Below are 16,091 nucleotides of genomic sequence, written 5' to 3' on the forward strand. Positions count from 1 at the left end.
AAATAAATTTGTACTTTTTCAATAATCAACAATTTATACCTCAAAAATGTTCTACAGTATCTTACTTTACAGAGTTACTACACACATAGAAGGCAGACCAACTGGTGAATATTATTCAGTGTCCTTCTTTCCTGAACCTACAGGTCCATGTCTACGCTCCCAAATCATACGGTGTTTTTGCTTCATGTAAGCAGACTTAACATTGTGATAACCCCCCAAATCGCCATCTGGAAGTAGTATGTGTTTTTAAAAGGGATAAAAACCGAATAATTACTTACATTTAATGAACCAGTTGGTGGAAGCGTCTTCATATTGTTCCCAGAGAGGCTTGCACTTTTCCAAGTGATCAGGAGCTTCATATAAGGTGCAGTCCTCAAATCGCGCTCTTAGAATGGACAGAATATTGGAATCAACTAACCTGTGATTACATAACACTAGAATATGCATCATTGAATTTTTATAAACAAACCTATCTCGCTTGTATTGAGCTTCAGCTTCAAACTGGCACACAACATCATCTGTGTAACATTCATCAATGGTGGGCACCCTGCGAAACTTTTGATGGTACCATGGGTAAGACTGTTGATTGGGTTCCACGATTTTTTCTAAAAAACGAATACAAATTTCAAAGTGTCTCAAGCATTTTATAACCATATAAATTGTACTTTTTCATAACAAATTAATTGAAAGTAAAATTAGGTTATGTTGGAACAATACCTCTAACCCACACGGTTGGAGTTACTAAAACATTAGCCACTGAAGTAAAAAATTTTTCAACCACATTTCGGGGTTCCGCTTCGGCCATTTGGCTCTACTTTTTAGAAAATATTTTTAACGAGTAACCCCTCAATGACAGGTGCCTTCGTGGTGAAGTTAGCAACAGCAACCAAAGTGGTCACGTTTTAATTTTGGTTTTTACAAAAAACCTGAAGTTCAAGTTATAATTTTAACATCGAAACGTTAATAAGAATTTTTATAAGAAACAAAATTTAATGAAAGTAAAAAACTCGAATAATTTAGAATTTTTAAGAAAAATTCGCCTTTGCCATGAAGTTAGGCCTTAATTGATAAAGAATGACGGGTTAATTGAAACAGTGAAGCTGCGAATTACGTTCCGCGCATTTTGTACGAATTAAAAAGAAACAGACATATAGAACATGTGTGTGAGATAACCATACACCCGTAAAACTAGGCACATCTATTTCTCAGTTGTCTGTTGTGTGTGTCACCAAAAGCACATAATGAAAAGGGAAACAGTAAATTTAATTGTAGTTGTTTTTGGTTACTGACGAATCTGTGATAATTGATAAATTCTAAACAATATAACCAGTAGCTGTAATTACCCCCAAGTCGGTATCAAACGAATTTCTAAGCCTTTTAGTTACGTCAAATTTCCTATCATAGTTGGCTAATGTAATATGGCCGCCTGAAATACGACAGCATTTCATGTCTTTTGTTGTGTGAATTTGGTGTCTGTTGAGGAATGGAGCTTCGAGTCGGTAACAAATATAGGCTAGGCCGTAAAATAGGCTCTGGATCTTTTGGAGATATATATTTAGGTAAGAATCGACCATTTAAACGTTGTAAACAAAGAGCTATTTTACACAAAAACATTGCACATTTTTTTGTTTTAAGGTACCAATATTTCTACTGGTGAAGAAGTTGCGATTAAGTTAGAATGTATCAAAACCAGGCACCCCCAGTTACATATAGAATCGAAGTTTTACAAAATGATGCAGGGTGGAGGTAATTTTCAACCCTCATTTACTAAAAATTTTTCTTAGTCATCACCTTGAGCCTTGTCAGAAACGTAAATGAAATTTTTATTGGCCCCACTAAATAGATTATGTTTACTACTGATTACATTTCTTGATAACTATATTTCGTGTCGCTATCAATTTCCTAGAATTTAAATTTCTCTATTTTCCAGTGGGGATTCCACAAATAAAGTGGTGTGGTTCCGAAGGTGATTACAATGTAATGGTTATGGAGTTGCTTGGACCATCATTAGAAGATCTTTTTAATTTTTGTTCTCGCCGTTTTTCTTTAAAAACAGTTCTTTTACTGGCTGACCAATTAATATCTCGTACAGATTTTATCCACTCCAGGAATTTTATTCACAGAGATATAAAACCTGATAATTTTTTAATGGGTCTCGGTAAAAAGGGTAATCTAGTTTATATAATTGACTTTGGATTGGCAAAGAAGTACAGAGATGGCAGGTCACACCAGCATATACCATATAGGGAAAATAAAAATTTAACAGGTGAGTAAAACTGCCATTGACATTGTATTTGTAAAAATTCTGCTCAAATGAAAAGTGAATGTGGATTGATAATTTTACGCAATCAACGCGGAAAAAGTAGTAAAGGTCAGTGCTATTGCATACGTGATGAAGGTGGTGCTATTTCGTTATGTAAATTTTGAGTACACCTGAGGGTACATCCATCTTGCCACTGTTTCGCAACTAAAAATAAACATTTTGCGTTACTGGGTTAATATTTGTTTTTACACGTGTTCAAGGCTGACATTGCGAAAATTTTTAAAAAATTTGTTGCAGGGACGGCGAGATATGCAAGTATAAACACACACTTAGGAATAGAACAATCAAGAAGAGATGATTTAGAATCATTAGGTTATGTTTTAATGTATTTTAATAAAGGGTCTTTACCGTGGCAAGGTTTAAAAGCTGCAACAAAACGACAAAAGTATGAAAGAATCTCGGAGAAGAAAATGTCGACACCAATAGAAGAGTTGTGTAAAGTCAGTATTTTTATTTTGATATATTTGTTTGTACAGTTTATTGTCTAGGGTTTTCCAATGGAGTTTCCGACCTATTTGAATTATTGTCGACAATTGAGGTTCGAAGAACGGCCTGATTATAGTTATTTAAGACAACTCTTCCGTTCCCTCTTCCATCGCCAAGGGTTTACGTATGACTACGTATTTGACTGGAATATGCTCAAATTTGGTAAGTACCGTGTAGTTGTGTGTTCAGATAAACATGTTTTCATCATCACATAATGACTACATGGATATTTTTTGTTTTCTGTTTTTAAAATTTAAAAAATAATCATTTTATTTAAAAATAATTCTAAAATTTTATAAGTGGTTATACCTATGACATTATTGACGAATATTCGATTTAAAATATTTATTTAACGAATTTCGGGGACATAAACTATTCAAATAAATAAAATATTTTAGCCAGTTTTTGTGTAGTTTGTAGTTTTGAAGTTGGTTAAAGTAAATATCAATGACTTTGGTCATGTGTAAACGGGTGGCTTATTAATAATCAGTAGCAATGAAGTTTAGGTCCTTATTGTAACTCGTGGATCGAATTTAAGATCGCTGAAACTTGAATGGTTCAAAAATAAAATGAAACCCTCGTTACATAAAAAGATATATTTTTCCCTATACTGACGAATTAAGTTTCCTATAAACGTGTTTGGATGATATCAGCCAATTATGAGAAATTAAACATCTATCAGTACTAGTAAATGTAACGACATGAACTTGTGAATTTGTTTTTTGCAGTCCTGAAAGATTAGAAATGCGTGTGATGCAATATATAAGTAAAGTTAGTACTATTTTTGACGATGATTTGATTGTATCATTAAAGATAAATCGAGTTATCCTTATTTATATCTGATTACAAAATTAAAAATTGTTCCGATTCTATTAGATGACCTGCATTGTAAATACACTGCCCCGCAAAATATTAAAATGTTATTTTTGTTGATACTTTATTTTTTTTCACAAAAACAGGGGCACATGTTTTGCCTTTCCCTTTACGTATTCTTAGTTTTTGTGATAAATAGTTCTTTGAATTGTTTTTAAATTTTTGAAACGCCATGTGCAATTTTGCGTTAATTTTGCGGGGAAGTATATTTTTATGTTAAATCTATTCCATTAAAATGTTTCGTATTAAAAATATATTAACATTTAGGAGGCTCTAGAGGAAGTCATTGTGAGGAAAATACTGGCCGTTCAGGAACACGATATGGAAGTCACGCGGCCACACCGGGTGATTCAACCCCGACGGCGCCTCAGACACGAACAAGGAGACCCCACGACAGAATGGATATCGTGCCTGCGAACACCACTGCTCCAAACCCTTTAGAAGATGTAATCAGTAGCAGTAAGTTAATGTATTGTATAACTGAAAAAACCGCAAACCTGATCCTTTTTGACGTGTTTAATATGTAATATAAAATTGTCTTTGCTTATTAATTAAATTTCTCGCTCTACGTCTGGAATAAGTAATGTGTTTGTTCTTATTAGAATATTGATTATGCATTTGATTATTTGATATGATTTGTTTACTGAAAAAGTACTATGCCGTGTCCTGGATTTCATACATCTGCATGTTTTATAAATCTGCTGAAAACTCTAATTAAGTACTAAATAAGTGTCCCAGTGGCGCTACGTCTCTTGGCAGACAGTCATTTGAAGACGTAATGTATTAACCGTGTAATTCGTGATTTAAATTTTGTCAACAACCACAAATTGTGACGCAGTTTCAAGAGGATGAGCATAGAAAAACAGGGTATTTTATTTGTAAATTTCCGTAGTCCCAATTGTGCTACTGCACTAGAGTAGAAATATATTCAAGTTTGTTTTTTGTGTTAACTTGAGTCAGTTCGATTTGCATTTTGAGTTATCTGTAATGTACAGAGCGGGGACATTTTTCGGGATTAGAAAGGTCTCATATATAGCCGCGCATCGGGAGTGGGGCCTGCAGGACCCTCGCAGCGCTGCATGCAGCACGCACTATTCCGACTGCTATGCACACATCGTGTCTTCCCCGCTGCTCTTGTGCACTTTTTATGTTGTTTTCAAAACAGCTTGAGTTTTATTTCCGTTTAATCAGCGATTGTGGTTACGAATTTCAGTAATTTCTTAAAATCATTTTATTTCATTTTTAATTTTTCGTGTTATTTCTATTTTCAGTTAGAATTTATTTTTTATTTTCATACAATTACATTTGGAGTTACATTTTTATTTACTTTTTTAATAGAATATGGAACGTCTTTTAAAAGAATTTGACAATATTTCATATGTAAATGATAAACAAGTTTATTGCAATACTTATTCAAAAAATCTTGCAATCAGAGATAAAGGCAATTTGCAAAAGTACGTGAATAATGAAAGACATAAGCAAAATTTGGGTGGAACATCAAAATAAACATTTTATGAAGACCTTTATAGTGGCTTTTATATCTGCCAATATTCCTTTAAAAAATTTAAACAACCCATCCTTAAGACATTTTTTTAATAAATACACTGCCAGACATAAAAACCAGGACACGTGAATATTTGTAACGTTACGCTAATGTTTAGTGTTATAACTTTTTTTCTTTTTGATACGTTTTAGCATAAAGTTATCTTTTCTGTTAAAGAGTGTATTAATGTTTTGCTTTTTGGAATATTTTTTACAAAAATTCGACCAATCGCAGGTAATCACAAAAAATTTAAGTGTCCTGGTTTTTTTGTATGGCAGTGTATATGAAACGTGATATTCCAGACGAATCTACGATTAGAAAAAATTATGTTCCAAAAATTTACGATCAAACAATATTAGGAATAGAAACAATAGTTTCAGAAAATTACGGATGGATTAGTGCACACGAACAACTGACATGAAGGGAATATGTGTTTCTAATATTATTATGGGAATATTAATTAAAGAATATTAAACCCAAAAACCGTCGAAACCATGTTTGGTTTCTACAATATTCGACGACACAGTAAATGCTGCAAAAATTTGTAATGGGAATGCATCAAAATAATTATTATTATTTGTTTCACAAAATTTGAAAGTGTCAATCGCAATGGAAAAATTTGAATCGACACATCTCATTTAGAAGATGTAAACTGGCTATTTCAAGATGAATTTAAAACCAAAATTGACGCAGAAATCCGGATTTCTTAATGTTAAAAGCAATATCCTTAAACACTGTTACAAGTACATACTACTGTTTTAAAATGATCCAAATTTATATCTAATTTTTTGTTTGCTCCAGTAACAAGTTGTGATGCGGAGAGATATTTTTCTAAATTCAAAGACATTAAGACCGAAGTAAGACTTATTTTCAAAGGAAAATTTAGAAAAATACGCAGTTGTACAAGCTTATTTGTGAAATGAAAACGACTGACCTTATTATATTATTGAAATTAAATAATGTTGATAGTTTTAAATAAACTGCAACAATTTTGAAAGAAAACTTGTAATTTAAACTTTTAAAACTAATGTTTCAGAAAATGAATTACCATTTAAACTATCATTTTTGTTTTTCTTTAAAAATACAATAAGTGTATAATAATTCTAATAGAAAACTAAATCTTTATAAGATGTTTTCTAAAGTTAGTCACTTGAACTTAGTTGATGTACAAGGCGACCTGTGTATTTGTTCACGTATTGTCAAATTAGAAAAACGAGTATGTTTTAAAACTACTTGTTAATAATCTTTTTCTTAGCGGTCTGATTTTTACTTCAATTTCTGAAAAAGTGGATAGAATCTGTCATTTGCCATCTACTGTTACCTGTTTAAAACAGGTTATTAGTTTCAGTATTCCTTAAATTTTATTAATTGTAATAGTCGTTTCATGACCTCTAGAGTAATAGTTAGTAGGCCTGTTTCTGTCTGTCTGCCGTCTCTGTCGTTTTTTATTAGACAGATACACTCCAAAACTACCGGACTGATCGTTGTGAAAAAGCTGTTTAAATGATATAAAATAACATATTCCTGTGCTTATGGTTTATGAATCTGCCTTGATTTTTTTACTCTCCGCAACTAATGTTTCTCAAAAAAATCCAAATTGTATAATAATATTTTATACTAATATAAGAGACTGGCCGTCCGGTGAGCTGCGTAGTTGAGCTGGAAAGATGTCGGATTACTACCGCGAAGTTCGCTGGTTCGATTAATGCTGATGCATGAGGCACTTTGATTTATTAACCAAATCAATCAAAATTTGAGAATGCAGTACTGTTATGGTTCCAGCGCAGTGAAAAATTTACCTTTACAGTGAAGACGCGGCACGATGTACTGCAATAGGCTACGCTTGGCATTCGCCAGCGCGGTGCTTCGGCTGCTTCAATTTAATATACATATTTTGATTGCTTCATAAAGTGGTAAATGGGTTTTTAATTTCAGTTTTATTAAAGTGGTTTTTATATTGTATGGTTAAATAATTTGTTTTTCTTTTATCTACATATACTTATTATTATTTCCTTACTTCTACCCTTGTAGAAATTAATCGATTCTTTTCTGAGTTTAGTAACACTTTTGCATTTATTTTGAAGGGCAAAGAGTTTCGTAATTTTTTTCACAAAATTTAATCAAAACCAAAAAATATAGAAAGTAACTAAAAATTCTTGTGAAAATGTATGTGAGGCACTTCTTTCGGCTAATGTACCCACAACTAAAATTAGGAATCCAATTTTTAAACAATTTAAGAAGAAATATACTGGACCTACTTGATGAATCTACATTTAGTAGACATTATACGTGTAAATTTCTTACGACAAAACTATTCCTAAAATACAACCTACAATTTTGAACCAGTATTATTTGGGTTAGCGCTGACGAGATAATAGATATTATTAAGGACAGGAGTGTGTTAAATGTTGAGATATACTGGCCTCCAAAATATAGTCCGTTTATGGCTTTGACTTTTTAAATGTTTTACAGCTGATAAAACTAACAGCTGCACGTGCCACCGTCAAAGAGATACGTATTTTTATTATCCCACTTTGCTGGGTCTTTCAAATTATATAAAAATTAAACTACAATTAAGTCATAAGAACACTACATTTTGCCGACTACAGTATCCTGAATTCAGAGTCTGACCACTGATCTAAACCCTATTTAATTTCAACAAAATTACTCAAGTATTAATGCTGAAACATTTGCCGCGATAGTAAAAGATACCATTCTTAACAACTTTTTGAATAATCCAACCGAATGCAAATGGCGAATAATCGAACATGTTACGGTTTTAATATAAAAATCGTGTTATATTTTAATAGGATAACAACACACGTGTAATTAGCGTTAGAAGAATAAGTCCTGAAGAAGCTCAAATAAAAGTGGTCGACTTATACAAAAAAACCGCTGCTTTCTTGCTATTTAATACCCTGGGGTACTCTCTCGAGAAATATGATCATGACGCTGAAAATAAAAATTTAACTTTTCAAAGAAACTGTATTTGTTCGACTGTATTCAGGAGCGAAGGAAATTCTGTCTGAATAACCTTAAACCAATTTTTTTATATCTGACAAAAGCGGTCAAATTAGAAGATCAGTGGCCCGTGAGATATGGACATATTCTGATGTAAATAAATATTACACAACGCCGTTTTTATAGTGCCACTGTTATAAATTAAATGTTTTGAAAACAGTTTTACTTAAAAGACTAGACTCTTCCAGGCCAAACTATTTTCTTGATTTTTTCAATCAAAAGTTGAATGAAGATATAATTTTCTAGATTCGTTAAATTCCTGTATTATTAAATTCATCGAGGTATTGCTAATATATTCTTTAACTTAGCTTGGGAAGTAAAACAACAGTACAATAAATATAGAGAGAACAAACGCAACAGTTTGATTTTTAAAGGTTTATTATTTCTTGTGACTAAAGTGTATTTACACTGAAACATTGATTATTATTATTGGAACTGTTGACTGTTGTTTCAGTTATTGCCCAGATTATTGGTTGCCTAGATAAAATTTCTATTTTCATGGATTTGTTGACGCCGCCGATGCATTCAAGAATTTGGTTTTTGATCGAGTCTAACGGCTTTTGCCCTGCAATAATTTTTTTCTTGGAAATGTCTTCGTTTTTTGGATTTTTATGGTAATTTTTTGGGCATTTTATTAAGGAAATAACACAGTTTCAACTAGTAGGTCCTAGTAGTTTTTTAATAAAAGAAGTATTTACTTTGTAAGGGCATATAGGTAGCATACAAAGTATCGAGTTATCATTAATAAGTACCGAACAAATAGGGTGTTACGTTAGATGTTCTATTATTCCTTTTTTGTCGGACATTTTTAGCGGGTATTACAACCCCAAACGCAAATTACCGAATATTACAATCATTTTCACTGATTTCTATTCAATTTATTTTACTTTTGAATCATACAAAACATATTCTGGAAAAATCAAAACTCATTACGAATTCATGTTTAAGCTTTCTGATATTACAACAGATGATAATAATTTAATTATCTTTTCAAATGTTTTACTATTGTTTAGATTCTCCACGGTTATATGACAGCCACGAAAGGAGAGTTTCGATGAGACTGCGTGCTGGTCAAGGAGCCCCAAATGCTTCCACATCAGACTTAAGTAATTCAAAACAAGCAAAGTGAGTTCCTATTACGTCTTAACCGTTCCACTCCATTTCATATTTGTATTATTGCCATTGCAACTAACTGACGTGTTTTGTTTTGTTCTCTTTTTTTCATTTTATTTTTCGTTGTCTTCACCATCATCACCATACATCTGTGATCATCCTTGAACGATGGGAAACCTATGTGTGATGTTTGTTTGTTTTGGAAGCGCCTCCGGAGTAGCAATGGCGCCCCCCAACCAGACGGCGGGCCAAGCAGGCCCGCCTAGAAGAGGAAGCGCATCGAAAGATCCACCAACAAGACTCAAAAAGTGAAATCAATGTAAACCAACAGTGATATGTTAAAACGGATTGGTCTTGTGATTTTGTTAAGTTTCGTGTAACCTTGGGTTTTTATTATTCTGTTACGTGCAATGGAATTACTAAGTATCTGTTCAGCTCTTGTGATACTTTTTTACGTTTTCCATCTATATAATAGGAGTCGATGGAATTGATGTTATGTTCACTGGATGAATAGTTGAATTTTCTTTCCTATGTTAATTCCATTGTGAGGTTTTTGTAATGTGGTAGTAACAAAACGACTAGACGCTAAATTCAAGAGAACTTACCTGAAGACAAATTAAAACGAATCTGTTCTATTAACGGGACTTTGTACATATCTAGACTGATCAACTATTGTGTATTTTGTTGTATAATAGCGTAAGTGTTTAGTTTTTCTTTTGTGACAATTTTTATATAAGGAAAAATATGCCAATGGAAAAACATCATATTGACTTAATGTTTACATTGGATGCATTGATTAACTGGTCTATTTACCATTTTGTAAAAAAAAGTAAACCTTGAAAAATATTCTTAAATCAGTTTGTCTTCTTTTTTGTAAATTTGTGCTTTTGAATGATTATGATTTTGTAAAGTTAAATTGCTGTTGGGTCAGAGCGTGATGATTTGTTTTGTATTGTTCTTCAAAGAGTGGTAATGTTCCGTTCATGCTGCACGATTGTGCCGATGTTCAGTGTACGTGTGAACTTGTTGCAGTATGTTTATCTTTAGACATGTGTTCTTTTTGACTGCATTTGAAAATTTTGTTCCTATGGAAATACTTCTTATAATTTATATAATCGATGCGCGAAGGGAAGAACAATTGTTCACAAGGACTTGTAATTCTAGTAATTTAATGTAATTTTGATACAATTAAAATTAAACTCAACTTAGGTTTTTTTAATTCATTTAATAATTGTGCTAGCATATGCATATGCATATATTTTGTAAATAAAAGGTGGTCTTAAGTGTTGTACATTATAAATGAAAATAACCTCAGAATAGTGCATTATTTTGTAAATTTTGCTGGATGAAAAAAGTTGATATTAATATTTAAGTACTTAGTCACTTGGAAATTTCTAACTGTCTAAAAGTGAAACCACAGTTGTATATTACTGTTTTAGCAATTATATTACCACAGCAGAGTGTTACATGTTATTTTATTCGAATGTCAAAAAAAAAAAACAAATCAACATATTTTTTATTTGCTGCACTATGTATGTTAATTACGAAATAAAAGTCATTAAAGTTGATTTAATTACCGAAACGTTGTTATTTAATCTCCATCAATTTACCTTAAAATAATTATTCCACTGTTTACTCTACAAAATATACAGAGTCACAACAATATACATGGAAACGGTTAAATGTCTTGAAAACCAGTTGTACAAATCACCTGAAATTAGGTACAGGGATACAAGAAGTTGTGCTCTAATTATACTAAGTGCAAAAAAAATCCGAACACTTGGATAGAATAATAATTTTTTGAAAATCTTTTGGGTTTATAGTCTACTACTTACTACTAGTAAATGATGAAAAATTCAAATGGATATATTAACACCTAAGCTAGTAATGGGTTCGAGCAGCCCTGTTATTGAGGCATTCGTTTACACGTCTTGGCATGGACCTAATGAGTAGACAGCGGATTTCTGTCGGGCTACGTCACGATTATAGGTGGGGACGCGCTGCATCGCCGGGACTCAGTAGCGGGTGATAGGTAATCACTGAATTTAATTATCACTTGATTCCATAAATACAATTAACGATTTATTAATCAAACGGCTAAGTAAATGAGAACTGGAATTAACAGCAGAGTGCAACGAAGCAGCGTTATTCTAATCTCAAATAAACGAAGTGCAACCGGTAACTGCAATGAATTCCCATCCCGTACGAGCCGTACCGAGTTTGGCCTTGTCTAGCCCGACAGAAATCCGCTCTCTACTAATGAGTCGATCAATGTCATCCTGATTTAATTCATCTCGAGCAGCTTATACTTCACGCTTCAGGTCGTTTAAAGTTTGTGGTGGCCGCTGAAGATGAGTTAAACGTCGTCCTATCATATCCCATACATGTTCTATGGGTGAGAGGTTAGGAGATCTAGGAGGCCATGGCAATAACTCCACTTCATATTCTTCAAAAAAGTTAAAAGTGTTTCTAGCGATGTGTGGACGCGCATTGTCTTGTTGAAAACTAAGCCCAAGTTGCGTTCTTAAGAAGTGAAGCAGATGTGGTTCTACCACTTCTTCCACATATCGCGGAGAGGTCGTACTCCCCCACCATTAATCCTACTGTGCGGTGTACATGTCTTTCCACAGCAAATTGAGGATTCCGTCTTTCTCCACGTCTTCTTCTCACTAACATACGGCCATCATGCATGGATAAACAAAAGCGCGATTCGTCACTGAATGCAACAGTGTTCCATTCCTTGTCCCATCCACTACGTTCCCTGCACCATTCGAGTCGTTGACGCTTATGTGCAGGTGTTAAAGGTAAAACAAAATGTGGGTGGTAAGTTTTAAGGACAAAGTATTCGGAACGCATGTTTATAGGTCTAACAACATCAGCAAACCATTCGTTGGCAATTGCCTGAGTTGTAGACTTTCGGATTCTTAGAGCTAACAAACGCAGACGATGGTCTTGGCGCCCAGTAGTAGCTCTTCGTCGCCCGGATCCTGTAGCTCTGTGTCTTGACTTCACGCCTGCCAACATTCCGTCACTGTAGACACAACTCTGTTAACACGAAGTGCAATTTCTCTAAAGGACAATATTGCTTCATGCATGCCTATTATTCGACCCTTATCAGAATCACCTAATTGTGAATACTGAAGACGTCTTCGCACTGGGGGCATATTAACGGCTTTTTAAGGAATTTAAATTGTCGAAATGGAATACCGAAAAACGTCAAAATTTTACAGAACAGCCCCATCTTGCTAGACCTCAAATCAGGACAATAAAAATTAAAATGACGTAAAAGTTCTTCAATTGTCTTCATATGTTCATCATTTCTTACTTATACAACAACCAATATGTGTATAAAATTTCATTTAAAAATATTGACGTTTTCAAGGTGTTCGGATTTTTTTTGCACTTAGTATATTCGCAAAAAAAATGTTTGCTTCATTTGTTGTCGAGATGCGAGGCCAACTTGTTTTTTGTTTTTCTTATTTTATTGATATAGCACAATCATACTTTATTTCTGATTGAAATGGCAAAATAAATTATTAAACAATAATTAAATAAATTAACCAATAACAACCGAAACTAAAATTAAACTTCTGTTTTCTACAAAAAAATGCTCAAAATTTTCTCCATTTACTTCCTGGGAGTAAAAAAGGCGCTGAATAAAATTTTGTAGTCAGTTAATGAGAATTTCTGGGCGAATACTAGCAATTTCGTTACGTATGCGCTCGTGTTAAGTCTTCAATGTGAATCGGTCTATTCATATAAACGCGATTCTTCAAATAGCCCCACAAAAAAAAAAGTCAAGCGGTGTCAAATCCGGCGACCTAGCAGGCCACTCAATAGTACCCCTTCGGCCTATCCATCTGTCAGGAAAAGTTTCATTAAACTATTTTCGCACTTGACGTCCAAAATGGGGTGGAGCACCGTCTTGTTGAAACCAAATAGTTTCTGCTGGTAACTCTGGTAATTGGGAAACAATTCTCTAAGTGTAGCCACTATACGTTCCCGCAACAGCCTTAAGTATCCCTTAGAATTTAAATTCCCATTAATAAAAAAAGGACCTAATAGCGCACCAAACATTGAGTTTTTCTGGACGCTGTGTGGATTTGCTACATCCAATATGGATTTGTGTCAAACCAGTATACCTGCAATTGTGTTTGTTCACAACACAATTTAAACAAAACGTAGATTCATTAGAAAACAAAATCCTGTTGAAATTTCCGTCTTGTATTCTGTTCATAATAATTTTTGTAAATTGAACTCTACGATCAAAGTCATCTTCGTTTAGCTCTTGTACCAAATGGATTTCGTAGGGCAAATTGTTTATTCCTCTATTCTTAAGAAGAAAAAACTATTGAAATAAGCTATAAGAACTGTAAGAACTTATTCCCAGCTGCAAAAAGCCTTTATTTCAGCTTTCAAAAATGAAATCAAATGTTACAAATTGATAAATATTGGAACATCACAAATTTAAAAAAAGACAAACAAGGAAATTATTATCATTAAAGTGACTGGATGCAAATACACAAATTGTTTCGATGGTGTGGCTTGCCGGTAAATTTAAATTATAGCAATCGAGCAAGAAAAGACCAAGCTAAGTGTAAACAATTTGCGCAGCTTGAGGACGCGTACGACAGCGGCGCGAAGGCCGTCTCTTCGTGAAGGTATGTTTGCCTTAACCATGCTTTGTGGGTTTACTAATGTTTCTGAGGCTCACTTTCATCCCCGCAAAGAATGTAGCCAACTTGAGGGCCTGATTCAGTAGGTTGAAAATTCAGTATTGCAAATAAGCATTCACATTAAAACGACAAGGACAGAAAAGCTCTCAGTTTGAGTATGTGGTCTTATCACTCCGCCCCCATCCATCACACGGTTCCGTGTGTTTATTTCGGTTAGAGTTAAAATCTCCTGAATTTTGGTGAAAGCAAATAAATGTAAGTATTTACATGGAGATTTGGAGGTAGAATGATCACCTACCTCCAAGAATATTATAATTATAAAAAGGAAACAAACAAAATTAAAATATGCCACACTCTATTAACAATTTTGAAAAACAAGAATTTATGTGGGGTTAAATTATGCGTTAATTCATATTAATGATTAAAATCAAAATTAGTTCATCAAGATTAGGTAAGCACATATGAAATAAACACGGTTAAAATCAAAATAATAATTCCAGATGTTCAAATTCAAGCTGTGAGAAAATAATTCGGATGTATGAAAATAATTAATACATTAATATTAATAATATACATACTTAATACAAAATAAACACAAAATACATTGAATAAGTGAATTTCAGTCACGTGTTTTTGTTTTGCTTGAAGATTTAAATGATTGTTAACAACAATTCTATTAGAATCATGAAAAATCTTAACATGAACTATGAATTTAAAAACAGTGAAACCAAAATTACACGTGTTGATGGAATGGTCAAAGTTTTACACATTTCAGATTAGAAAATCATTAATTATAACTGGTTTGACTGGTCATAGGTCAATAATACTCGTTAAAAGAGGACTGTGGTATCGAATGCGATTCATTTTGTTTAAACATTGTCCTTTGGTGAAATTGCAAAAAAATTGCATACGTCTTTTTTGTGCTTAAATTTGTTACGTGCAAAATCTTTATCGTTTTGAGCCACTTGATTTCATTTTTGAAAGCTAGGGAGTTTTTTGCAGCTGAGAAATAAGTCCAGAACGGATGAATAAACAAGTTACCCTCCACATTTTGCATTATGATTAAAAGGCATTTTCTCAACTTTGCATTTGAAAGTATTCCACTATTAAAAAAAATACAACCTGTGGCAGTACTCAACACCCACAAACGTAAAACGTTTGGGCTGAAATTTCTGGGGATTGTATTTATTTGTCCATGTCTTTTACCTAATAATTTGGAGAATGTATTTAGAATAATTTTTAGAAGACGTTGTCGATCAAATTTAGGGAAATATTACAGACAATGATGATCAATGATCATTGTATCTCCAACTTTCGTTGATATTTTAATGTGATGGAGCTTCTCCGTAGTTTATATTGTCTGTTAAACACATAGAGGCACCTCCATAGTTGATTTGAACAATGAACTGAAGGAGAAAGTGCCGCCGAATGTCCGGCAGGCTCGTCAGATTTATCTCCGTAGCCTTTTTTTGTAGGATTACGAAAACGAGAATCAGGGGTCATATAGATCGTTTAGTACCTACCTTAGAATGAAAGCTATTAAGTTGACTAAAGATTGTTTTTACAAAGTATTTTCGAATACTAGCAGTAGGTAAACCATTAGTCACTAGAGCGGAGTCTTGGAGATGAGACAGAAAACCGCTAGTGCGGCGGTTTTTTTTCTTATTACTTGTGCCAAATAAAGGTAACCAAATAGACTCATATTTTCACTCACACGAATTCCAGTGAGTAAATCAGAAAATCATACAGTGAGGGTATTCTATTTCTATGAACTAAAATATGATCCACAGAGGAAGAGGTTCCACGTCCACTTTTAGGAGTACCTGTGTTTGTAAAACCGAATATTACTAGTAAAATGGTCAGCAATAGGGGTGTAGGGGTGGTACGTGTAGGGTTCAGTTCAGTAAATTTTCTCAGAAATGGTTAATTCTATTGCAAGTTTTGCAGTATTTGCTGAGATGATAACGCTGTTACGCTGTATATTAAAATAAGAAACAAAATTTCATTGTTTTATATCCCAATTGTTCGTCGATCAGAAAGGATGGACTATGATAGA

At 33.4% G+C, this 16,091-nt stretch overlaps 2 protein-coding genes across 3 annotated transcripts; one reads left to right on the forward strand and one right to left on the reverse strand.

Moving 5' to 3' along the window:
• Nucleotides 1–7: 7 nt before the first annotated feature.
• On the reverse strand, nt 8–908 carry LOC135132581 (NADH dehydrogenase [ubiquinone] 1 beta subcomplex subunit 10). The gene is made up of 4 exons (XM_064060707.1): nt 718–908; nt 470–605; nt 279–418; nt 8–227 (listed from the first exon to the last, which is right to left on the reverse strand). The coding sequence occupies exons 1-4, from the start codon at nt 803–805 to the stop codon at nt 112–114; spliced, it is 480 nt and encodes a 159-aa protein (XP_063916777.1). The 5' UTR covers nt 806–908; the 3' UTR covers nt 8–111.
• A 167-nt stretch (nt 909–1,075) lies between these two features.
• On the forward strand, nt 1,076–10,941 carry LOC135132579 (casein kinase I). Of its 2 annotated transcripts, none has more exons than XM_064060706.1 (8): nt 1,076–1,559; nt 1,636–1,746; nt 1,931–2,266; nt 2,561–2,763; nt 2,812–2,971; nt 3,950–4,141; nt 9,260–9,375; nt 9,566–9,653. In XM_064060706.1, the coding sequence occupies exons 1-7, from the start codon at nt 1,484–1,486 to the stop codon at nt 9,373–9,375; spliced, it is 1,194 nt and encodes a 397-aa protein (XP_063916776.1). In that variant the 5' UTR covers nt 1,076–1,483; the 3' UTR covers nt 9,566–9,653. The 2 variants fall into 2 exon arrangements, with proteins under 2 accessions (XP_063916776.1, XP_063916775.1); XM_064060705.1 differs by having other exon boundaries at nt 1,078–1,559; nt 9,260–9,371; nt 9,566–10,941.
• Nucleotides 10,942–16,091: the final 5,150 nt, after the last annotated feature.

Source organism: Zophobas morio, unplaced genomic scaffold (assembly GCF_036711695.1).
Source record: "Zophobas morio isolate AGI-343-1 ecotype UQ-CSIRO unplaced genomic scaffold, CSIRO_AGI_Zmor_V1 ptg000021l, whole genome shotgun sequence".
Classification (NCBI taxonomy): Eukaryota; Metazoa; Arthropoda; class Insecta; order Coleoptera; family Tenebrionidae; genus Zophobas; species Zophobas morio.

Coding starts and splice junctions, on each gene's coding strand:
- LOC135132581 (XM_064060707.1), bottom strand. CDS start 805: ATGGCCGAAGCGGAACCCCGAAATGTGGTTGAAAAATTTTTTACTTCA. Junction 606..717: donor TCCAACCGTGTGGGTTAGAG/GTATTGTTCCAA, acceptor TTCGTTTTTTAG/AAAAAATCGTGGAACCCAAT. Junction 228..278: donor CACCAACTGGTTCATTAAAT/GTAAGTAATTAT, acceptor TACTACTTCCAG/ATGGCGATTTGGGGGGTTAT.
- LOC135132579 (XM_064060705.1), top strand. CDS start 1,484: ATGGAGCTTCGAGTCGGTAACAAATATAGGCTAGGCCGTAAAATAGGC. Junction 1,560..1,635: donor TTTTGGAGATATATATTTAG/GTAAGAATCGAC, acceptor TTTTGTTTTAAG/GTACCAATATTTCTACTGGT. Junction 9,372..9,565: donor AGTAATTCAAAACAAGCAAA/GTGAGTTCCTAT, acceptor TTGTTTTGGAAG/CGCCTCCGGAGTAGCAATGG.